The sequence below is a fragment of the Pogona vitticeps genome, chromosome 8 (genome assembly GCF_051106095.1).
Source record: "Pogona vitticeps strain Pit_001003342236 chromosome 8, PviZW2.1, whole genome shotgun sequence".
NCBI lineage: Eukaryota > Metazoa > Chordata > Lepidosauria > Squamata > Agamidae > Pogona > Pogona vitticeps.
This window is the reverse complement of record NC_135790.1, coordinates 2,181,664-2,206,076: the sequence shown is the minus strand read 5'-3', so window position 1 is coordinate 2,206,076 and position 24,413 is coordinate 2,181,664. Positions and strand designations below refer to the sequence as shown.

General features: G+C 49.0%; 2 protein-coding genes across 2 annotated transcripts; both read left to right on the top strand.

Annotated features, from left to right (window-relative positions):
• Positions 1 to 102: 102 nt before the first annotated feature.
• TMEM127 (transmembrane protein 127) lies at positions 103 to 6,148 on the top strand. Its single transcript, XM_020780191.3, has 4 exons — positions 103 to 238; positions 1,417 to 1,787; positions 3,704 to 3,868; positions 4,738 to 6,148. The coding sequence occupies exons 2-4, from the start codon at positions 1,544 to 1,546 to the stop codon at positions 5,043 to 5,045; spliced, it is 717 nt and encodes a 238-aa protein (XP_020635850.1). The 5' UTR covers positions 103 to 238; positions 1,417 to 1,543; the 3' UTR covers positions 5,046 to 6,148.
• A 4,199-nt stretch (positions 6,149 to 10,347) lies between these two features.
• Positions 10,348 to 22,563, top strand: STARD7 (StAR related lipid transfer domain containing 7). Its single transcript, XM_020780190.3, has 9 exons — positions 10,348 to 10,492; positions 12,655 to 13,102; positions 17,217 to 17,422; positions 18,433 to 18,482; positions 19,383 to 19,493; positions 19,625 to 19,707; positions 20,074 to 20,173; positions 21,119 to 21,203; positions 22,217 to 22,563. Exons 2-9 carry the CDS (start codon positions 12,681 to 12,683, stop codon positions 22,420 to 22,422), a joined length of 1,263 nt encoding a protein of 420 aa, XP_020635849.1. The 5' UTR covers positions 10,348 to 10,492; positions 12,655 to 12,680; the 3' UTR covers positions 22,423 to 22,563.
• The last annotated feature ends 1,850 nt before the right edge of the window (positions 22,564 to 24,413 follow it).

Genomic DNA, 24,413 nt, shown 5'->3' with positions numbered 1-24,413 from the left:
GAACGACAGCGAAGGGTGATGACGTCACTCCTCAGGCGCCCGGAGCCCCTCCCCGCCGCCATGGCGACCGCCCGGTTTCCGGCGCGGGGGGTGGAAACGGAAGTGCTGTGGCTCCGGGGCCGGAAGGGCCGGGCTTTTGTCCGCCTCGGCCGGAACGGAGGCGGCGGCGACGGCGGAGGAGGAGGAAGAAGGAGAGGAGGCCTCCGAGGGCCCCCCTCAGACCTGCGGGACGGGAGCGGTGAGTCAGCGGGAGAGAGGAAGGCCGACTCGGCCCCGTTCCCTTCCGTGTCCCTTCGTCGGTTAGAGAGAGAGAGAGAGGAGAAGGAAAAGGGAGCGAAGGGGAGCCCGGGGCCTCCTCCTCCACCGCCTGGAACGGGAGCCAGGGCTCCGGCGTGGCCCTGGAGGGGATCCCCCGAGCCTCCCGGGGGTTTCGTGGGCTCCAACCCCGTCTCTTGGGACACACTACAATTCCCATCATCCTCAGCCTCCTCTTTTTGGGCACACCACGACTCTCATCATCCTCGCCCCCCCTTTTCTTGGGACGCTCTACCGCTCCCATCTCGTTGAACCCGCCACAGTTCCCATCATCCCCAGCCCCCTCTTTTGGGATGCATTAAACATCTCATCAGTCTGATCTTTCGTCTTATAATGCCTTGTTGGTTAGTATTCATGTTGTAGTTTTTAATTGTTTTTCTTTTGGGTGAGCCATCCCAATAACCTGTGTTATCAAGCGCATAAGTATAATATTGTGACTGATTATCTGTATGTGATGAAGAGTATTCTGTTCTGCACATCCTCTGGTTAGGCTGTGACAGACTTGCTTGATTTTAAGGTGCCACAAGACTCTACTTGAGTTAAATTGGACACATTTCTTGTTTGTTAAATATACGAATTCCTTTGCTGAAAAAGAAAGGAAAGGTAGATAAACAGTGGCACTTCGGTTTGGGCTGTTCCTCACTTTAAGCTATGTATGTGTTTTGTTAGGAACACTAATATCCTTAGCCAGCTCATATTATGTTATGAATGTAATATGCTGGTGTAGGTTAAGAATTATATATAGTCTTTAGTGATGTTAAGGATCTGAGCTGAGAAGTACTAGCCACTTGCTTTGTGAATCAAAGGAATAGCTGAAAAGGTTTGTACATGAGACTGTTCAGAAGCCTGAGGTATTTCATCTGATCAGCCTGGTTGGTATCCACAAAATGTATTTACTAGCCTGCTCATCGAAAATTAATCACTTGTGGCTAAAGAAACGTTATGCAAATCAGGTTTGCTTACCACGGTGACCTAGAGGCATTTTGTACTTCCCGTGCATGAGGAAGTTATTTGCCATTTGGGATTCCCTTGTCATCTACTGTTTCTTTCATGTTCCTCAAAAGAAATCAGAAAGTACTAATAGATCTGTTCTACCTGCAGGCATTCTGCTTTCTCCTGACTGGTGCTCAGTCGCTTTGGCTGCCCTGGCTATTTGCCCATTTGTGGAGATCCCGGGTGCCTCTGTCCACAACGTGCTGCCTTGGATTTAGCCTTGGAAAGAGGATCCATGTATACCCCAGGTGGCTCGGTGTTGCCCAGTGGGCGCAGGCGGAGAGGCCAGGACGGGAGTGCCTTGCCCAAGCAGCCAGAAAGGAGCCTGGCGTCTGCCTTGCCGGGCGCCCTCTCGATCACAGCCCTTTGTACTGCATTGGCAGAGCCTGCTTGGCTACGGATTCACGGGGGCACTTGTTTGCGGCAAGAGCTGGGGGTGGCTGATGTGCTTGGATACGTAGACCCTGATTTACTTAAAGGTGAGCTTGAGATGTGGATGATGTGGGCTTTCAAAGAAAAATGTGGCATGACCTGTTGAAGCAGTAGCCATGTAACGTGACCTTCCTTTGTTTGCTTGCCAGGTGGTTCTGTTGAGATCGGTGAAACTTATTCCCAAGGAAACGAGTGAAGGAGTGGAAATTCAGTCTTTGGGAGGGGTGGATTCTGTGCATATGGGCAGTTTTTGCTGCTGTGTTTCTTGTGCACTCCCTTCCGTCTTGTTATTCTCCTGCCCCCAACTTGTCAACCTGCTGTTTGTATTTTAGACTGGATAAGGCCAAGTCACAAATTCACTATGCCAAAGCCCATCAGGCATTTTTAGTGCACCGGGGGTGGGAGCAGAGATTACCATAAACCAAACGGGCAAGGTAGCTTTTCAAAGGCGTGTGGTTAATTTTCAGCCAGACCGTTGGACAATAGCCAAAAGCTTTCCTCTCCTACATCTTGCTGCTAAGGGTGTTGCTCTTGAGAGTTCTTGAATGCCCAGCCCATGATATATCTATCACTCCTCTTTCAGCTGTATTATTTTCTGAATGCTCCCAGATTTGCTTGTTGCCTATGACACTTGGAGGCATGAGAACACCTCCTTAATGCCACCTTTCATTTCTTTCATGCCCCTGCTCCAAACTCACCTTTCCTTCTGATGCTTGTTTACCAAAATGCTTATGTTTTCATCTAAAAGGAAGTTGTAACGACATTGGTTCACATTCATCTCTGTTGCACCTGCCTTTCACCTTTACTTTCCCCCCATCCACTCACAACATTTAGGCTATAAAGCTGTCTAGATCGGGAATCCAGTTTGGTCGGTTTGCTTGCTTGGAAACTGTTGCTCTCTGGGGTGCTAAATGCAGAAGGAACAAAGGGACTCCATGGGTGCTAGCAGGCAATAAAACCTTTCATAGCAGGATGCAGTGTTCCACCTACTGCATTTTATATCCATGGTGTCAAAGAAAGTCCTTCTTGGCCAACATGGCGCGGAGTGTCCTTCTGGCATTAATATGAAGTCTTTCAATGTGGCAAAACTGTGGAAACAGTTTTACCCCCTTTTGTGCTACTGATTCACAGGTCTGCTTTTCTTAAAAACAATGCTGTTTCTTTTTGGCCAAGCCCAACATGAGTGCAAAACAAATGTTAAAAATGTGGGTTTAGTATTGCTTTTCTTTACCGTTTCTCAGAGTGGTATTTGTTTTTTTTCCTTTTTAATATTTTTATACTCAATGTTTTTAGCTTTCAGTATTGTCCTTTAATGACGTAAACCACCTTTATATACTCATTGTTTTCAGCTCTAACATTGTCTTTTCATTATGTAATCCGCCTTGGGTCCTTTTTAAGGAGAAATACAGAGTAAAATTATTTTTAGTAAATAAAATATAATGGTGCTGGAGGAGACTCTTAAGAGTCCCCTGGACTGCAAAAAGAACAGACCTATCCATTTTGAAGGAAATCAACCCTGAGTGCTCACTGGAAGGACAGATCCTGAAGCTGAGGCTCCAGTACTTTGGCCATCTCATGAGAAGAGAAGACTCCCTGGAAAAGACACTGATGCTGGGAAAGTGTGAAGGCAAGAGGAGAAGGGGACGATGAGATGGCTGGACAGTGTCATTGAACCAACCAGAATGAGTTTGACCCAACTGTGGGAGGCAGTGAAAGGCAGGAGGGCCTGGTGTGCTCTGGTCCATGGGGTCATGAAGAATCGGACACAACTTAACGACTAAACAACAACAAATAAAATTAATTGATAGATAATAACAAAAAACTATATGATGAGTTTTGCAAATTTTGGAGCAGTTGCAGACTGAATGAAATTCCCAGATGGGTCCAAGAAGTTATAACACTTGGCAACAGTGATGCCATGGTGTAAAAGCTCCTGTTGGGTTTTGTCTTCCCTTCCACCCAGACTTCTGCATGAATCCACAGACAGTGTTGTTGCTTCGGGTCATTGCGGCTTTCTGTTTCTTGGGGATCATCTGCAGCCTTTCGGCCTTTCTCCTGGATGTCTTTGGCCCCAAGCACCCTGCGTTGAAGATCACGCGACGCTATGCCTTTGCCCACATCCTTACAGGTAATTGGGGGGCGGCGGCTGAGCCCCTGGGAGCCTCGTTGTGTTGCCTCCACTTTGAGCAACCTGGATTTTAACATAGGGAAGGATAATGGAGAAAAGGTGTTCAGAACCTTGGATTGTATTCTTCAGTCACATCTCACTGGCCATTTGTTTTTCAACTGCAGAAACTTTTTAGGCAGCTAAAAAGTGTATGTTTATAAGACGGTTTAGAATAGAGGAATGGTGCTTCTCATGACTCTCTATCTTGCGAGTGATGAAGGCACTCCTGATTTATGTACCACATCCTTCTCATTAGTAGTTCTTAGACTTTAGCCCAGTAAATATTCTGGACTTCAGCTCTCAAAAGTCGCAGCCGATGTGCCCCATGGTCCAGAACCTTGGCCATTAAAATCCAAAATGTTTGGAGTTCTGAAAGTCAAGACCTTCTGGCCTGTAAAAAAAGAGAAAGAGAAAAGTTGTTGTTGTTGTTATATTTTTATTTATTTATTTATTTATTTGATTTATACCCTGCCTATCTTGGCGACTCGTCCACTCTAGGCGGCTTACAATATAACATAAAACAATAAAACACAGAAAAGTACATAACTGTACAGTACAATCATTACAATTATAATAAAATGGAGGGATAATAAAATAAGGGAAAAAAGAAAAGAGATCAGGTATTCACTGGAGGGAAGGCCTGGATGTATAACCATGTTTTTAATTGGGTTTTAAAGATTCCCAGCGTTGTTCAAGGCCAGAGGGATCTTAGCAGTCTCACTTCAGGAAGCACAGTTTGTGGTGTCTTGATGCCTCGGTCTTCTGACTGCTCTTGCTTTGACGTGTGCTAACGCCAGATGCCTCCTCTCCCCTTTTGCTTCTGCCCTCAGTGTTGCAGTGTGCCACGGTGATCGGGTTCTGTTACTGGGCCTCGGAGCTGATCCTGGCGCAGCAGCAGCAGCACAAGAAGTACCACGGCTCTCAAGTATATGTTACGTTCGCCGTCAGCTTTTACTTGGTGGCCGGAGCCGGCGGGGCCTCCATCCTGGCCACGGCGGCCAACCTGCTGCGCCACTACCCCACCGAAGAAGAGGAGCAGGCCTTGGAGCTCCTCTCCGAGATGGAGGAGAACGAACCTTACCCGGCCGCATACGACGTGATCAATCAGTTCCAGCCACCCCCGGCGTACACCCCGTAACGCCGTCTGTTGGGAGACCTGGCCAAGGGAAGGGAGGATTTGGCAAGCTGTCCCCCACAACTGAAAGGCCTGTGACGGTTTGGGAATGCGTTCTCTTCTCTGGGGCCTGCCCACTGGTGTGTTTTTTCCATTCCCCTGGTGGTCCAGTCAGTTCCGAACTCACCCGGGAGAGTCGCTCAAGCAGGAGCTTAGCTTGTTCAGAGACTCTGCTCTCCCGGGTGCCCTGTCTCCAAAAGCAATCGGCTGGGAGATCTTTGTTTTCCCAGCACCTTGAATGGCAGGCCCTGAGCCGCTGGAATTCCTGTCCGGTCGGACCCAGCAGCAGCTCTGCACTTTCCCTGGGCTCTGCAAGGCTCCTCCCGCGCAGCCCCGAGGCTGGTGCTTTATCTGGACACACTTCTGGGCCGAGTGGAAGGACACAGCTGCTTCAGGAAGAGGTCTTGCCTCATGCGTGAAAGAGATGGCACGTCCACACTCACTTTGGTGGCGGGAGGCGGGGTGGGGTGGGGGTGGGCTCCACCGTCCTTTGCATAGGATAAGATCTTACACTGGTATGCACACTTGAAATACCAACTTCCACAGAGTCTAGCACTGTTGTGTCTCCCAAGCTCGGAAGGGCTGCCTTTTTGGGGGGAATGTGACTTTCCTTCACTGATCTTCACATCAGGGGGGCATGAATGGGCTCTGCATTTAGCACATCTGAAGGTGAGAACCATTCTCTATGCACTTGTTTTGTGGGGAGTTGCCGCGTTTCAGCTGAAAGGCATGGTAAGCTTTCTGCCTCCATTGTTTCACTTGTGTCGTTCCCCCCCCCACCTTCTGCCTCATGCTACTTAACAGAAGCGTTTTGCACTTTATTTGCTGATCCCATGACCCCCCTTTCCTGCCTGACCTTTTTTGGGGTGGGGGTGATGTCCAAACACACCTTTGCAGAACCAGCCGAAGGATAATGCCACTACTGAATTTTCTCTTGGGCTCTCGTTTATGGTAAAGGAAAAGTTGTCATTCCAGTTGGCGCATCCGTTCATGCAGGCAGGCACACATGCGCCTCTCCCTGTGCCATTACACGTGATCCAGCTTTTAATAAAAGGTCCCGGAACTGATTCAGTTTTCATCTGTATTAAGATGATACACAAATACTTGGTTCCAGACGGGATTTTAATTATTTTATGTATGTTTTAATTTAAATCTTTCCTGCCTACTTTTAGTTCTTCGTCCTGCTCATGCCTCCAAAGTTACTTCTCCTGACTTAAGGCAGTGGTCACGTCCACATGATCCTCTAAATCATGATTCGTTGGTTCAGCTATAAATTGTCCCATAAATGACCAAACACATTAGAGTCCATTTCTCCCATTTCAGTCTGCCTCTCTCCTGCCCTTTCTGTCAGTTTCTGTTTTAGGGTGAGCAGCTAGAGAAGCCAGCCATGGATAAACCAAGCTTCTGGGTGTGAACTTAACAACAAACGGAAGTTCCTAAGACAGCTACAAGCCTTTGTTTTATGGTGGCATGGCAAGGTAACACGTGCTGGTTTGCTTACTGGGTTGTGTTCAGAGACCAGAGCAAGCAAGAGCTGGACAAACTGCAGCTCAGCTTACAATTACTGCTAAACCTGGCCAGTGTTTAAGGCAGGTTTGTCCTGATGCCAACAGGCAGTATTGAAAGAAAATCTCCGTACATGGAAACTGACTTCCTTTTTCTCCTTCTATTGTATTTCATTACAGCTCAAATGGCTTTGAATAACTGGCGATTTCATCTGCTCACTAGTTTTCTCTCCCCCCCCCCCCCCGATTGCAAGGCAGAGTTTATGTGGAATAGAAAATAAGAGAGAAGTGCCTTTCCACACTGAGCTCTCTCTAGAGCTAAAAATAAAAATTTTAAGTATTGTCAGAATGCATTTTCTCCTGTTCATACAGAATTACAAGATACAGGAGTGAAAATGGGCGGATGTGATAAAGGTATTTGCTATCCTATTAATGCTGAAGTTATATTGTGATCTTGTTTTTTAGAGTTATAGTTGAGACACATCAGTTTCTCTCTGCCCTTCCCCTGCTTGTCTCTGTTCATGCTAAGAGAATTAGGCGTAGCGTAGTCTGTTAAGATTTCCAGAAACAGACATAAAGCAGTACTTTTCAGCCAGCGTGGGATGTCTGACTTCATTGGGTTCTCCTAAATCTGGGGTGGAGGACCTTTGGCGTTCCAGTGCTGATGAGCTGCTCCTCCCATCATGTCTCGCCGTTAGGCTGATGGGAGTTGGAGGGACACATATCCCCCACCCCAAGTCCTCGGGAGGAAAGGCGTGGCAAAGGCAGGAATTTGGGCCAAGTCTAATAATAAAAAGAGGAAGTGTATGGTTTGTTTTTTCAAGAGAGCAAACAGCGTGGCCTTGATTCAGCTTCAGTCCCATTCATAAGAGTGTATCAGCAGCATAGCCTTATATTTTGTGTCCTTTCTGTCATTCTCTTTTCCAGAAGAAGGGTTCCCTCACACCCCCAAGGCAGACTCGACAGCACCTCACACCTGTGGTGGGAGTAGAAACTGGCCTCCCAACCGCTGCCCACAAGAAGCTAATTTGGCTGTAAATAGTGTACATAATTTCCCCATCTCCATCTAACTCTCTAACCTTTGGGTATTGACGAGGTTGATGTGACGTCTGGGGAACGGTGAAGGTCACTCTCTAGCTACCAGTCGTCCCCCCCCCCCCCCGTGGCCCAAAAGAGAGAAAGCAAGGGTAACTATACCTCTGTGTGCCAAAGGGAGCTTGGCCTATCTCCAGAATGGAGATTGCACCGCTTGGTTGTGTTTTTTTTCATGGAGGGGACTTGACCAAAACCGGTTTCCATGTAATCTGTGTACTTGGTTACTGTGATCATGTTAGATCTTGAACATAATAATACATGATGCACTGTTGATTACACCCATCTATAAAATCCCGGACTTGTTTTTTTTACCAAAAATAATAATAATAAAACAAGGATGTATACAGTCTCTGTTCAGTATTTTGACAGTGGCTTGCGAACAAATTGATCCCGTTTGGAGAACGCTGTGTGTTTCCCCTCTACTAGAAACCAGTAATCAAACATGGCTAATCCTTGCTGAAGTGTTACCAGCCTCTCCAGCAAACTGCGGTTTAATGTTTGTTTCTGCCACTAGTCATCCTGTTACAGGTTATGTGCAAATCATCCTTCCTCCTTTGCCACAAACTGCCTTTAACCTGCTTTCCTTGATGCTGGCACGTGACAAAGTAGAATTTCTGATATTTTATGCAGGAAGGCATAAGGTGTAAGAAAACAGTCAACTGAAGACATTTTCTCAACTTCTTTCATGCACCCTCTGCCCAAGAAAGCTGTTTTAAAGCTGTTAATTGATTCCAGAGTACACTTTAATGCACGTTAATGGCCAAGAGAATTTGTAGAGAGAAGCTGCACATTCTGTGTCCTAGATTAATATTGGGGGGCTCCAATTCCTTTCAGCTCCATCAAGCTTGGTCCTGAGATTAGAGAAGCTGCTATTCAGCCTCAGGAAGAGCAAAGAGTTCGCAGCACTGATTCTCATCTTCCAGTGTTTGTAATGGTTTACAGTGAAAAATTTAGGTCTTTGCCCCATGGGGACGTAAAATTGCAGTTTTGACAATGGGGAAAGGAAGGGCAATTCATTATTTGCACCGAGGAGTGAGGGGAAATGTCATGATGAATGTATAAATACAATAGTGAATTTTTTTAACAGAACAAAGGTTGTTTATCGTCTGATTTCAAAATGTGATTGTTTGCTGTTAAAGAATGAGAGCTATTTTGTAACAGAAATAGTGGGTTTTGTTGTTAGGAGTTATTTTGATTACCCTGCCTTGTTCAGTCCAGCTTCTCTTACAGGGCACACATTTTCAGGCTAAACAGTGTATCCTTTGTTCTCAAAGAACAGATTACCCAGTTTATTTAGAGTTGGCTTGGGCATGTAATAAAATGTTTTTGATTTCTCAAAAAAGCACCTAAGAGGAGAGGGTGTCACCATCTCACTTGAGTATTTTAGATAATTCCATTCTCTTTATTTTTCTACTTGCTATGCTCTCCATTGGCTTATGTATTAAACAAACAATCTTACACATGCAAGATACTTAATGATAGAGCCCCCACCCAACCTGTTTCACAATTAAAATTGCATACTGTTATTAAGTATTGGCATTTGCTACTTTGTTTTAAGGTGATGTGTTCCTTCAACTGATTCACACTGGAATAAGCTTCAATGTTACACCTCCATGAAGAAGCTGTTGCAACAATTTTGACAGATGAAAGATGCGCATTTAATAAAATGTGCCACTTAATAGTTAACTGTCTCATCTCTTAAGACTTCTGTTTTTGCTGAATTTGAGGACATGCAAATTATTTCTTGTTACAATAACCGAGCAGTTCTGAAGGGGGGGTTCCAAAACAAGTTCAGAACCATTCAGTATTACAAGAAGCTCTAGAATTAAAAGATGGATTTGCCACTGTTTGTGCCTTGCCTTATCTCTTACAATTGATGGTTGCAATTGAAGTAGTGTCATCTTTTGTGATGGCTTCAACTGGGAACATGTACAAAATCATTTCACATCTTTGTGGAAGAGGGTAGTGAATATGTGTGGGTTGCATTGGGGGCTTACCAAGTTGGGATGCTGGTAGCCGAGATTTAAAATGGAGGAACAGCAGCATTTCATCTGTGTTTAAAGTTTAACTTTTAGTGATCTAGTACCCTTAAATACCATTTTTTCCAAATTGGAGACATATTTCTGGCTGTCCCACTTTTTATTTTAATATGTGTGTGTGTGCGCACGTAGCTATACTTGTGTGCCTATAGTATACGTGTGTATGTGTGTACACGTGTACAGGTGGACAGATGCTGCTCTGCCTTGCACCACAACCCTGGGAGCTAGGCTGGCCTGGCCTTTTGGGAGGCGCGACGGGGCCGCCCTCCCGTCCCCTTCGGAGGGGAGGAGGCCAGCCCCGCCGACCGCTTTCCTCTCAGGCGCCGCCGCGGGCAGCCCCGCCGGGGTCCTGCGGTCTCCAAGGCGCCCTTGAGTGGGTCACAAGGCCGGAGTCAAGATGGGTGGAGGAGGAGGTGGAACCGGCGCAGCCGAACCCTGTCGGGCGCCGAGCAGCGGTTGGGCCGCGGAAGGAAACAGACGTCCCTCTCGACCAATCGGTTGCGCGGATGGCAAGGAGAGGCCAATAGGGAGCGCCACCGGAAGGGCGGGGGGCGGCGCCTAAGAGGGCAGCGGGCGTGGCCAAGGAGGAGGGGAAAGCCAGCGCCGTGGTCTTCATGAGGGCGGCTTAGGCGCGAAGTGAAGAAGGAGGAGAGGAACAGGCAGGTCGGCAGGCTGGAGGGAAGGAGCCCAAGCCGGCCTCAAAGCCCTGCGGCGGGCCTATAGTCACCGGCGTACCGCAGGAGGAAGGGGGCGCCTGCCCTTCGGTGGCCAGGTGAGTTCTTTTACCCAGGTTGGGACGCCAAGGGCGGCCTCTTTCCTTCCCTCCCTCCCGAGGCCTTGGCAGGTCGGCTCCTTGCAGCCCCAGGACAGCTGCGCCTGCCTGCCGTGAGGAATGCTGGGAGTTGGAGTCCCAGGAACCCGGGAAGGGCGGTGCAAGGGGCCCCTCCTTTGCTCCCTTGGCCGGGGGTTGGTAGGTCGTGTGGGGGGGTAGGGTGACCCCCACCCCACCCCCAGGATCTCAAAGGCCGGGATTGGGTAACCTTGCCAAAAGCAGTCATGGGGGCTGAGCCAGGAGCCTCTCTCTCTCTCTGCGCAGGCCTCCCCAAATCTAGGAACTGCAATTAAAATGGAAGGAGTTTATCCCTCCAGCCATGCCTTTGCAAAATGGGACTTTTATATGTGTGTGTGTGTGTGTGTGTGTCTGTCTGTCTGTTAAATGGGTGGCGGCGGCTGGGCCTCATTGAAAGGGGGATCATCGCTCCGGAGGAGATTCCAGTGGTTGTAATTTGGTTTTTTTTTTTAATATGCTGAGAAAAAGGAGAACCGTGGGAGGGGTGGGGGCTACAAACAAACAAACAGGGTGGGGAGGGGCTACAGGGGTGGCTACCCCTGTTGCAAGCTGAAGCCCCCCCCCACCTCGGTACTGCAGGGGAAACCTGATGGAGAAGGGTTGGGTGGGAAGAATCTGTTGGTCAGGAGCAGAGGCGGTGATTTTTAAGGTGCCTGGCTTGGTCCAGGTCTGTCAGTTGCAATGCATTAAATTGCAGTGTATAATGTGTGCATATAAATAAAAAATTAAGAACACAAGTTTGAAGCACTGCTCCTGGGTGTCATAGTAAGCAGATATACTCTATAATCAGAATGCTGATGGGGTTTTCTCTGTAGTGGGCCTTTGCCACTAAGATCCAGTCTGATTAGCTAGCTAGAGATTCAGTGGCTTCTTGTACTCCATCAGAACATTAACTGTTACTGTCTCCTTCTGCCCCCCCCGCAGAAATCCATTTTGGAGGGGGAGGTCCTGAAGTCTTGCTGCTATAATCTAATGCAGAGTAACTAGCTTTTGTCATGGCGCTCCCCTAGTTTGAGTCCAGAGGACAAGTGATAACACGTGGCGTATTTCTTACGTTTGCATCTGTTACGCTTTGACCTCATCCCCGCACAAGCACGGAGCTGCGAAGCAGAGCAGGATTGTTATTGTAGTCTCTGCAGGATGGGTGACAAGTTGGTCTCTGAGGTTAGCGATCCAGATGAGCAGTGCCTTTTTTTCCTGTTAGATGATTTGAGAGGGCAGATGCCTGCCTTGGCTGTTGGTGCCGAATTCACTGCCTGCAGAAGGCCGCCAGTTTGTGCTGGGTCTCTCTTTTTTGTTTTTAGATTGGAGAGCATTGGTGACTTATCTAGACTTCTCCATCAGGGTTGTGGCTGATTGACGGTGAAGGGTGAGCTGGAAGACCGAAAGCCGATTGGGTTGCTAATACGTACAGATTACCTGGCAGGATACAACACCACGTCAGTGGAGGGGAAGGGAGAGAAAGGATGTTTCTTCTTTCTGACTCTTGCTTATCTGTTGAAATGGTGTATCTCTGTCTCAGAGAGCGCATCATTTTTGGCCAAGAATGTAGTGAATAAATGGCCCTTTTCATCGGAATGGCCTCGGCTTTGTTCTTTATTCCACATTCCCTGGTCTGTAGCAATGATTTGTAGAAATGTATTTCTTTGGGCAAATTAGTTCTTCAGATGCTAGAAACAGGCTTGCAATCTATACAGCTCTCTCTTCCAGTCTGTCTGTCTATGCAAGACATTGCTATATTTATTTGTTCATTTTTATCCCATGGGTGTTTTGTATCCAACTATTGACTGATATAAGGGTCCTTTTGAGGAGAAAAGCATAGATGGATAGATAGGTAGACAGATAGATAGTGTGCCCATGAACAGGATAGAAAATTGAAGGCTGCATATTCAAATAGTATCTTGTGTATGTATTGCTGTACTATAAAAGCTGTCGCTGACCAAATCTGCCTGCAATTTTGTCCTGGACATAACTTAAAATAACAAAGCACATTCGAAAGAGTAGCAGAGTAATTTTCTCAGTTATCACCTCTTGGCCGCTACTTCTATGATTAATTTCCTGCTCTGCTCTTTTTCCTGGGCTAGGACTTCAGCTCGTTGGCTTGGCAGGAATGTTCCACCCACGCCAATGGAGGCCTTCCTCCAGCATTTATTCCCACTATGCTAACGCCACCCGTTCTATCAGCCACAAAGGGAAGCTGGGCTTGTGGCTGAGTGAGAACTCCTTGAAGGGCAGGTACCAGTGGCTGCTCACCTGGCTACAGAAGGACACCGCTCCGTGCCCAAAGAGGAAGAGCCTCCTCTCTCTGCTGGCCAACCAGTGCAGTTACGTGACCAGCCAGAGGGTTCAGCGCGCGCAGCAGATCGGACAGCTCTACAACAACATCTACTCGGAGAGGACGCGGAGAAGCCTCTTCAGTTCTTTGTGTCGTAAGTTCCAGGGGCGTCTCACCAATGCTGGCAAACTGATGGCAGCCCTGACTGGGGTGTTTCTGTGGGAAGAAGAGCGGATCAAAGAGGAGGAGCTGAGAAGGTGGGTCCCTCCCGCCCCTGCTTTTAAATGGTCTAGGAAAAGGGAATAGTATTATATGTGTATGTGGTTGGCTGCTCTGTTAAAGTCTGCGATTGATAAGTGTCTGTCTCTGTGTTCATAGTTTTTTATGTGCCATTCTGACTCCCAGCAGAGAGATGCAAAGAATATTTTTAAAAAAGTGGTACTAGGGTAGCTGGGAGAGATAGGTGGGAACATGTCTGCCTGTATGAGTCTTCCGGTCAAGGCACATAAGCTTCCCTTTCCTGTTTTCAAATAACACAGCAGTCACATGGGCTAAAAGGAACTGATTTGTTTCCAAGTTAATCTCTGTGTGCTTTTTGAAATGTTTGTCAGTAATTCTGTAAATGTGAAATTGTAGAGAGTGAATAGGCTCTCAGTGGGCTGGCCTGTTATTTTAGTGGCATTAAACTGTATTTCTCTCTCTCTGGGTTCCTTTGCAACAACAGTGTCTTCCTACTGAATTAAAAAATAAATACAATTATTTCTGACCACCAGTGCTTGGACATGATGGCTTTTGCCTAACACTGTAGTACATGTGTGAAAAATCCTGTTTGTGAGACACTGGCAGATTGTTGAGTATAACGGAGAAGGCAGCCAAGAGTCTCTCCTCACTTTTGTGGGGCATCTTTAAGTGACACGTCTTAGAACTTTGTGCAAACCACTGATTCGTAATAAAAAATTGTACCTTTTGCACTTTGGTTTGCAACAGGATAGTAGAGAATGATATATTGATTCAATCTAATTTGTATTACTGCAAGGGAGCCCTGGAATGGCTGCCATACTTGGTTGCTGCATCACAGCAGAGCAGGGCCTGTTTGGGAATCTTGCACCCTGCGTCATGTGGGTCAGAATTGCTACTAACCAGGCTCCGATACATAGGCAGAAGAAGGATAAGTGGGATGAATTAAAAATGCATTGGGATATTAGTGGGTTTTATGTGATGGCTTTTAAAGCTGGAGTTCAGTTTTCCAGTGGAGATACAAAGCGCCCCCTCTTTTATTTCCAAAGAAGCAATTGTGTTAGCCTGGTGCAGCCATAACAAAGAGAGAGAGAGAAAGTCACATGGCAGCTTAAAGACCAACAGAATCATTATAGTTTGGGCTCTTGTCCGCTTGTGTGTGTTTTTTTTTACAAAAGTGGGAGGTGATAGGTGTGTGAGTGGAAGCAGTTTCCCATTGATGAGAAATAGGATCACCATCCTCATCTTGTTTGTTATGTAGCCCTGGGACTCCCAAGCTGAATGCAACCTGCAAGCCCTGCATGGGAGCGATCAGAGCTTCCCAGATCCCCATCATTCTGATGCCTGTGTGGGGACTGCAAACATGACGAGCTTTAATGGGCCCCCTTGTGTGGTCATAAGCAACAGGGGCTTTCTTTTCTGAACCACTCTGTCTTCTGGATCTGTAGTGGTAGCAAGTACAAGGAGCCCTTGTCTTTATTTGGCAGTAGACATTTAAAAAAACCTATGCACACAACCATACCTTGGTATCTTTTACAACCCTTAAGTGCCAAGGTCTCTGAAATCAGTGAAGTGTGCTATCAGAAAAGCAGCAAACAGAAGTCTGTTTTCCTTGTTCAGTGTTTGAAGAAGACTAAGGCTTTTTAAAGCTGCAGGAGTTTACTGTGTGTTGGTCAAAAAGCACTCCATCAAGACAAATGTGGGATGTATTTTGTCTCGGATATGTTTTGTTTAGAGAAAGAAAACTTTGAATGGCAAGTTGCTGAACATTCAGAAACATGGTTTAGTACAATGCTTGTGACAGTTTCCCAAAAGGGTTGTGGTGTGTGTAGAAGGCTAGCTGTGTCAGTCTGGAGCAGTGGAGCAGTGAAATTAACAAGAGTTTCCTGGGGGGAGCTTTGAAGTCCAAAAGGTGGATCTGAAGGATCAAGATGTAGTCCACCGTCATGGAATGCCGAATAAAGCATGTTGGTCTTTTAAGTAACACAAGACTCTTGGTTGTATTGCAGTTCTACTCCTATGGATTTTTTTTTTTTTTTGCAGTGGACGTTGCACCCAGGATGGTGTTTTTCCCCCAATGAGGTTTTAATTTTGTGAACGTCTTGGAAGGCTTTTGCCACGTGCGTTGAGACTTTGTAAGCCAGCCAGCCAGTGTGTCTTTCCCCTTTGCACCAACGTGCAGAGAAATCTCTATGTCCCTTAAAGCCCAACGCTGGCAGAACTTAGAATTGAGCTCATACCCGGCTTAGTTGGCTTAGTTTTAATGACGTCTAAATGAGCTTTGTTGGCAAGCCGGGAATCTTTTAAGCAAAGCAGGAGTAGGACTATTGTCTTAGCTGGGTCATTTGAGAAATTCATTACACTTGGCTTGTGCGCTTTATTTATATTTAGATCTTGTGACGGTGGTACTTGGAAAACGCTGACAAATGCCAACAATAGCCATAACTGTGAGAAATAAAGCTTTCTTGCAAGTTCTTCACCTTTCAAGGATTTAAACAATGGTATTTTTGAAGTGCTCTAAAAAGATCACTCTCTTTGGATTTTGTCAGGTCTTTTTACTTGCAGATGGATATTTTTCAGAAGGCAGGATGATGACTGAGCACAGTTTCTCATGGGTGAATGGCGGCCACCACGTTATGGGGCCTCTTAACTGGGAAGAGGCCACTGTGACAATATCTATCACCTGCAATAACCCTCCGAGTGTCATTTCCCCAGGAAGCAGCTCGGCAGGGCTGCGGCTGAGTTGCCGAGGCATTTAAAGGCTTTCTCCAGGTCAGGCTCTCAACCTCTTGTCTGCAACAGAGTTCTCATGGGATTGATTTGTCTGGAACAGTGAACAGATTTTAAAGCACCCCACTGCCTAAACATCTGGCAGAAATAATTGCAAGCAATAGCAGTGCTTTTCCTGCATGGGGCACCAAAAATGCTTGCCCGGAAAGGGACTGGTGATAGCTGGCGAGGGTGCCAGCAAAGGAAAGGGATGTGTGGAGGGTATATTAAATAGGTTTGTGGAGGACCTCTGGGTAGAGTGGGCGGCATATAAATAAAATAAATAAATAAAATAAATAAATAAATCACACCTGCTTCCAGCAGTGGAAGCCCATGCGCTGGAGGAGAGGAGATGCGCAGAGGCCGCATGCCGGTTGAGCCATGTGCTGTATCCAGAGATGTGACAAGCAGTTAAATGGCTCTGTACTTTTAAAGGGCTCAGATTTTCTAAATCAAGAACATTTGTGTCCCGTGCTGCCCAGCCCTAGTGATATCGGGCTCAGAGGTACAGGCTTCTGGTTTGGGTGGGAGAAATTGTGCTTCTTTTTGGTGGTGTTAGGCCAGTTCTGTGTCTTTTCTCCTTGAGTCTTAAGGAATCCTTGGTTTGTGTTTTTTAACGTGGAGTCCCTGGGTGGGAGAAGCATCTGCTGGAGATAAATTGCAGAGATGGCGTCTATCAGACTTAAGAGTGTCGGGTGGGTCAGTGCCGTCTAAACATCAGATTTGTTTCTGTTTTGGTAGCAGAGCACAAAGTGGCGACTGGCCGTACGCCGGAGCAGTGTCATTCCCGGCGTGAAGCAGGTTGGAGTTGCAGTTGGAAGTTGTTTCCGAGAGCTTTGTGCAGACTAAGAATAGTCCTGTCAGGTGCTGACCCACATTAGCTCAGCGGCAGGACTCTTTGGAGCCTTCGGCCTGACACCTGTCATGAGTTCTCGCCTGATTGTGTGTCTGCACATCGGCTGTGTGTGTGTGTGTGTGTGTAAAACGACCTGCATTTCTGTGCATAGGCAAAAACCTGAGAAGCAGTCGGAGAGTCTGATTTCAAAAGCTGTTGAACTACAGTGTGGCAACATATGGGTGGTGGGTCCCCGGGGTGCCCCACCTGCCAAATGGAGAGAGGCAGTCCCTTTACTGGGCAAGAGCAGTCTTGGTCACTCATGAGTTAAAGGGCTTCTCTCTCTCTCTCTCTCTCTCTCTCTCTCTCTCCTCCCTCCCCCCCCCCCAACCATCCTGAGCTAAGTTTGTGCAAAGAGGAAGCAGGGGAAAGCATCTCTCCCGCTGCGTTTGCTGTCGGTGTCATCCCAAACCCCAGCAGCAGAGAATGCCTGATCTTTTTCTCCTTCTTGACTCCCCCCCCCCCCCCAGGTCTGCAGAAGAAATGAAACGCATGGAAGAAATCTCCACGCTCCTGCTGGACAAAAGGAAGGAGAGCCCGTTGCAGGAGCCCGAGTCGGGTGAAGAGGATCTTGCTGCGGATCCCGAGGAGCAGAGCTGGGAGATGGTGATGGACAAGAAACACTTCAAGTTGTGGAGGCGTCCCATTGGAGGCACCCATCTCTACCAGTACCGAGGTAGCCTCCCCCTGGGCTGGTGGCCCTCCGAAGGAAGTCCTAAAGCATAGCCGTGTCTAAAAGGCCAGCTTCATTAAATGCTTGGCTGAGCAAAACAGTGGCTTCCCAGACTTGGGAGCCTCCCATTTTCCTGGACCGCTGCTTGGAGGTGCCCTAGCCAGCACCTCCAGTGGGTCAGGGTTTCTCAGAGTTGTCGTCCCGAAACATTTGGGGAACCCTTGGAATGAAACCGTTTTAGCCCCTGTCTTTATGGGAAGCTTGGTGGGTCTTCACGCAGCCACCCCCAAAGAGCCCATCTCTGTGGCGCCTACCAGCTGCATCTCTGCTAGCCACGGGGGAGATAGCGTGGCTTCCGACGCCGGGTCCAAGGCACAGGGAGCTTTGTCCTTCGTGCCGGGTTCCTTGCCCTCTCCTCCCCACCCCCAACCCAGCTCGGAGGGCTCACGGGGTAGATGGGAGTCTTGCCTGGCTTCTGGGGCATTTGACCAAAGGAAGAAAGAGTGGGAAAAGGCCAGATGTTTCTTCTCTCTGCTATACGGGGGAGCTTTTCAAGGCTTTCTTCCAATCAGCTCAGTGCAGGCTCTATCATCCTCTTTGGCCCCCCCACTTCACAACAACCCTGTGTAGCAGACCACCTGGCTGAGAGGGTGTGACCGGCCACAGGGGTAGCCGTCTTCAGAGGGAGTCAGCACCTTGATCCATCTAGTTCAGGCTAATCCACTTGGAGTGGTGGTCAGCCCTCCAAGAGTTCACTCAGGGTGCTTTCCTTGACCTCCCTGGAGATCTCTGGCATTCCCTGGCTGACCTGCTTAACCTCCAGACTCAGACAAGTAGACCCACTGAATCAATAAGTGAACGCTTTTAGATCCTGTCGATCTTACCAGGTCTGCTCCATTTGGATTGTGGTCATAGTTGCTTGTATTTGGTGCCACTTTCCTAAATGAAGCCTACCTACAGTCTAGCTTTTTAAAAAGCCATTTGTCGTGATAATGTTTCTCTTCCTTTTGCAGTGTTTGGGACGTACACGGATGTGACCCCTAGGCAGTTTTTCAATGTGCAGGTAAGCCTTGACTTCATCTCTTCTGTGTCCTGTGCTGATGGCGGGAGGTGCCTAGCTCGAGTTTTCAACCCTTCTTGTATTCTGAAAGCCCTTGGCTCTCGCCTGTTCCTGTTGTTTTAAGACGTCTGGCTGAAAGGGGGAAATATGGAGGGGGCCACAGTCTGTGACAGAACGGTCTGTCTTCAGCGGTCTTCCCTTCTTGTGCCTGACAGCTGGAAACCCAGCACCAAACTGCCCTCCGCACTCACTGGCACACAGTTGGGGAACACAGTTCTTGTGTGGCTTTTGTAACTAAACCAGGCATCCCATATCACAGGGTGGTCTTTCCTTTCCACTTCTCCTTCTATCCCCCCCGCCCCGGTGCCTTCAGACATGGTGGTCGGTTCCACCTGCCTTTTAACAGGGATGTCCTGAGAGGTGCTCACAGGGAGCCTTCAAACATCTGATTTGCTTTCTCCCCCTCACCTTAATTGAATTATCATCTGTTCATGGACACCCCCTTGGAGTAAAAGGACAACCAAGCTCAGAATTCATGCCGTGTTGTGAAGGGTAGAGAATGTCCTGCAGGCTAAAAGGTCCCACGGATCTTTAAAGGGCATTTCTTCGTAAGTGTGCAAAATTCTGTTTTTAGGGGCTATGACCTGAAATGCAGAGGAAGCCGGAAGGCATTAGGCTTCCATCTTGCCTCCTTGTGACACGCTAGAGCCGTCAGTCCTGACCTTAAGTCCCTCGTTGTGCTGGCCAGGGCTTCTGGGAGCTGCAGTCCAAAAACCTCTGGGGGGACCCCGGGTGGGCAGTGGCTGTGCCAGAGCAATGTTTTTGCATTTTTCATTTTGGTGTGCAAAGCACTTGCTCCGTCTCCACCCTGAGTAAGTGTTTGTGGGCTCTTTTATCTTCTAGCTGGATACAGAATATCGCAAGAAATGGGACTCGCTAGTCATCAAGCTAGAAGTGATTGAGAGAGACCAGGACACTGGATCGGAGGTGGTTCACTGGGTCACCCACTTCCCGGTGAGCGCTCTGGTTCCCTCCCCCCCCCCCCAATTTCCATCCCATGACAGGGCACCCTAACAGATGGATTTTCCGGGCTGAGCAATATAACGGTTCTTCCTCCTCTTCCTCTTCCTCCTCGCCCTTTTCAGTACCCCATGTACTCCCGAGACTACGTGTACGTTCGGCGGTACAACGTGGACCAGGAGAACAACCTGATGGTGCTCGTCTCCCGGTAAGTGACTCTGGACCCCACGAGAGCCCTGTTTCGCCTTCGTAACGCACGCAAAACGCAAAGCTTCTGTGCGCACAATTTTCCTTCCAGGGCTTGGGTTTTCAGTTGGTTTGAAAAGTTTTGGGGGTGAAAGAGAAACGAAAACCAGGATTAGGGGTTTTAAAGTGACTTAGAGACTTAGAAGGGCAGGCATATTTTACTTAACATTCGCTGTGTGCTTTAGACACAATCCTGTTTTAAAAACACACAGAAAGGTTTGTCCACTGAACTAAATTGGACTGCCACAGTCGTGCATTTTATCAGATTTATAGGCCAGACCGGAGTGTCTTTCTGAAACATTTGTCGCTTCACCTGTTTCTTCGCCAGAGCCGTTGAGCACCCGGGAGTCCCAGAAAACCCTGACTTTGTCCGTGTCCGAACCTATGAGTCCCAGATGGTGATCCGCCCCCATAAGACATTCGATGAGGTAAATTCCCAGCCTTGATAATGAATCTGGAATTTGCGTTTCTTTGGGGTGGGGGTGGGGGAAACCAGGGAAGAGGCAGGAACTGACTCTCAGGTAGCTGATGTTCCTTTGGAACAGCCCATCCGAAAAACAGTTATGGCACGTGTAGGAATGAACCTCTAAGGTGTGCCCAGGCCTGAATGACTTCCAGGTGTATGCATATTAAATACGTATAATTTACAAAGGAGGAAAGTTGGGTTATTACAAGACACACCTCGTAAGGCGGGCTCCAAAGATGATGGCGCCCCTTCCTAGAATTTTTGTTTTGAGATTCTGCCAGCCAGGTGAGTGGCAGAAATGCCCACCCACACAGGGGGCTGTCTTCACGGCCTTGCAGGTAGGCCACGGGGCCACGTGTTTTGAAGACACGTATGCCCCCCCCTTCTGTGCTGCGACCAGCAGCGTTTGGGGAAACGGCACCTCCCAGATTCGTACTCCTTCCCGCTGTACGGTTTGCGCCTTAACCCTCTTGGGGGAATGTCCCTGTGACATTGGAGGGACAGGCGGGCCGATCACCTTGTTTAAAAGGACCTTGGAGTGTTTTCTCTTAACTTGAGTGCCCTTCAGAGGGGCTGGAATCGCAACCCGCAGAATTCGCCAAGCAGCGCAGGCTTGGTGGCGTGGATATTTTGCGCGAGGGAGCCCCAATATGTGGAGGGCGGTAGGCCTGCCTTAACAGCCAGGAGCGCAAGGGTGGTATTTGACCCTGAGCACTTCCTTGAGCATCTCCTGATTAGTTTCAGAACTCTTGCTGTGTGTTGCTTCTGTGCTTCTGTGCCGTATTTTATTCGTACCCTTTAGTTTGGTGTTAAACAGTGGGAGTGAATAAACTGGTTGTGTAGATGGTGTCCCCCCACTGACAAGAGAGTCCTCGCGCCAGGCTGATAACATGCTTTCTGTTCTCAGAACGGCTTTGACTACCTGCTGACGTACAGCGACAACCCTCAGACGGTGTTCCCTCGATACTGTGTCAGCTGGATGGTCTCTAGTGGTGAGTTGCGGGCTGGGGCCACCGAACTAAAAACAGAAAATGATACGGGCGTGGCTTTACCTCAGGTGGATAAGGCAGAGGGAGAGAGAAGCTTTATGCTGCAGGCACTGCTCAGAGGAATTTCCCACCAGCCTCTGGGGGATGGAAGGGCAGCCCAGTGGGAAACGGTCACAGGGATTGAGAAGGGAGAAGAGAAGAGGGAGCTGCCGTGTGGTTGCCATTTTCTGGCATCTGAAAGGCTGTCCTTGGAAGGCCTTAAGAAGCACCACCTGATCGTAAAAGGGCTTTTCAGACCTTGCGGGGGGGGCAGACTTTCTCCCAAGGTTGGTGGAATCCGCCTTCATTGGAGGTTCTTAAGCCTAAACTGGACGGTCATCATCCGGGGGATCCTTTAGCTGCACAGTCTTGTGTTGGCAGGGGATAGACTAGATGAGCTTTGGGTTTCATCTGAGCTCTGCAGTTTCTTTCTAGAGATCCATAAAAAGGGCTTGGCGGTATTAGGGCTCTAGGATGCTGAACGGTGCCTTTCCTGATCCTGTCCACTGACAGAGACATGATCTGGACCGCAGGGGGAAGCAGGGTTGCTAAAGACTTTGGAAGCGCCCACCACGGAGCTCTTGCCGAGGCTCTTCCTCTGGGCTGGAAGGATTGTTGCTCTCAGCTCAAGCGAGCGGTTGGGTTCTAAAATCCTGTAAGCGAGTGCAAGGTTGCAGGCTTCCCTCTCTTTTCTGAGACAAGTGGACCTTTAGGTCCCAGCTTAAATGATCTGGCAAGGTAGCGCTGGATGATTCTCCAGCACTTCAGTGCGATCCGTGAGCAACCTTCCCCTCCCTTGGAGGAGAGACGAGAGGCCCCGTGTCACTGTGAGATGGCCCACTCCTGCCCAAGCTGACGTCATCTAGGTGGGACGTGGGCTTAGCCTGTACCCTCCCCGACTCCCAGTTTCTTAGATGCAGCTGCTCATAGTCGCTGTCTCTGACTTCTCTTCCTCCACCCCCCCCCCCCCCGCTCAGGCATGCCAGACTTCCTGGACAAGCTGCACATGGCCGCACTGAGAGCCAAGAACAAGGAGATCGCCGTGAAGGACTACATCGCCTCGGCCAGGCCCACCGAGGGCGGGAGCGGCGGCTGCAGCAGCGACGGGAAGGGCGGCGTCCCCGCCCAGGAGCACAAGGGCGAAGGAGGGACCTGCAGCCCGATCCAGATAGACTATGCTTAAGGTCATGCCCTGCCTCCTCGGAGTGGGCCTCCTGAGACTCTGGCCTCCGGGCTTGCAAGCAGAAAAGCAAGATCAAGGAGGGGTCCCCCTCCACCACCACCTCCAGTGGGACCTTAGTTCAGCCGATCCCCTCCTCTCGCCGCACCCTTTTTCTCCCTCCCCTTCACCCCCTGCCTGCCTGCCAGCCTGCCTGCCCCCTTCCATCTCTGCCATCTTGGAGGAAGAGGGGGCATGGTGATGTCAGTCGTCGGGACTTGGGCGTAGCAATTGGGAAAAGCACTTTTGTGTGGCCAGTGTTGTGATTGTGGTCTTATTCCCCAGCAGGGGATGCAGTGGAGATTCCCCAGGCAGGAGTCCTTCGTCCCTTGTGTCGCCCCCCTCGATGCTGTCCAAATGCCTTTTGCAAAATTTGTTGTGGGTTCTTGGCTTGCCAGCCCCCACCAGGCCTGCGCCAGGGTGTTTTGAGTGTTGCCAGTCCAGACGAGAGTGATTTGTGGGTGCAGGACCTGTCTCTGCCCCCCCCCAATGTTTGGGACTGGATGTTTCCCTGGTGCCTGGAGTGTGCAGAATGCCTTTGCCTTCCAGCCCCCCAGGAAATGTCTGCGCTGCTGACGTGCCTTTCGTCTCTCTGGCACGACCGCCTTCCGCCTCTCCCACAGCGGCTGGAGGCAGGCCTGTGCTGGGTCCTCCACGGGCTTCTCTGCACCCATGCTCAGCCGTGGCCCTGCCTCTGGGGGGGGGTGGGTCTTTGTGGATCCCCCTTGCCTCTTTGGCGTGGCGGCGTTCCACCACTACTGCCTCATCATCTCCCGTTCGGGTTGGGTGCATTTGTCAGATCAGTGGCATTGACACATGTGCTGCCTTTGTGTTCCTTCTCCTGTGCTTTGGGGGTGCATGTTTCTCAGGTGGGGGTGATTTGGAGTGGAAACCGGGACTTGTCTTGAGCCAGTCCAGCTTCTCCCTTCCCCTTTGTGGGTTTGGAGAAGTCCTCTTCGGCGGCAGGCTTGCTTATAATGGGCCCCTCGGGGAGCAGAGTGAGAGCGGGAGCCGGTACAGAGGCGTTCTGCGTGGCGCGTGGCAGACAGAGGAGCCTCTAACACATTTTTTTTTGTCCTTGGGATGAAGGGTTTTGAAACCTCGTATGAAACAGATAAATGTAAATATTTAACCATTTATGTCACAACCGAACCGCTTGGTTTTCAGAGAGGGGTGGAGTGGAAGCACAGCCGGTGCATGCATCCTTCCTAGATATTCGAAGGATTTTAAACTCTTAGCCTCAGTTTGGTTTCCTTCCACAGTCAGGAACATAGGGAGGACGGTCCCCCACATTTGCCCTTGCAGTGCCTGAGAACTGGCTGGGGTGGGGGGAAGAGGAAAAGACATTCCGTCCGTCCTGCTATAAATGTTGCCTTTGAATGCATTCTAGATGGAAGAACAAGCATGTGCCTCGACTCTTTTCTTTCCGAGCATAAGCACTCTTATGCCGTATGTGCTCTAAATGGAGTCGGGTGGTGGTTAGAACCCCTGAAAGGTGCCTCTGGAAGGAGGCAGATGCTTTTCCTGGGACTGTTTCCAGCAAGTGTAAAACAGAACAAGTGGTGCGTGAGCTCAGACACTGTCAAGATGTTAATCTCTTTGGGGAACCAGGTCTGTGCCAGTGAAAAGCCAGGTGCTTCTCTCACCTGGTATGTGTTTTAAGTGTGTGATTTCTTTTACTTTTTCTTAACCTGAAGCCAAACGTGTGAGCTGCTTGGAGGGAGCGGAGCAGCGCCAGCCAAGCGCCGAGATAGGAGAGCCGCTCTTCTCCGTCTGGTAGCCCCGGGGGGCAGCCTAGTATGTCACTAACGTGTGTGTGTGTGGGGTGGGGGGTGGGGATTGCGCACAAAGACCCCTTGGGTCTTTTTTTGCAGCCAACGAGGCCTGCCTGCCAGCCTAGCTGTCGGTGGACTTCGTTGCGCTTTGATTTTAAAGCAAATGTTTTTATGAGAACT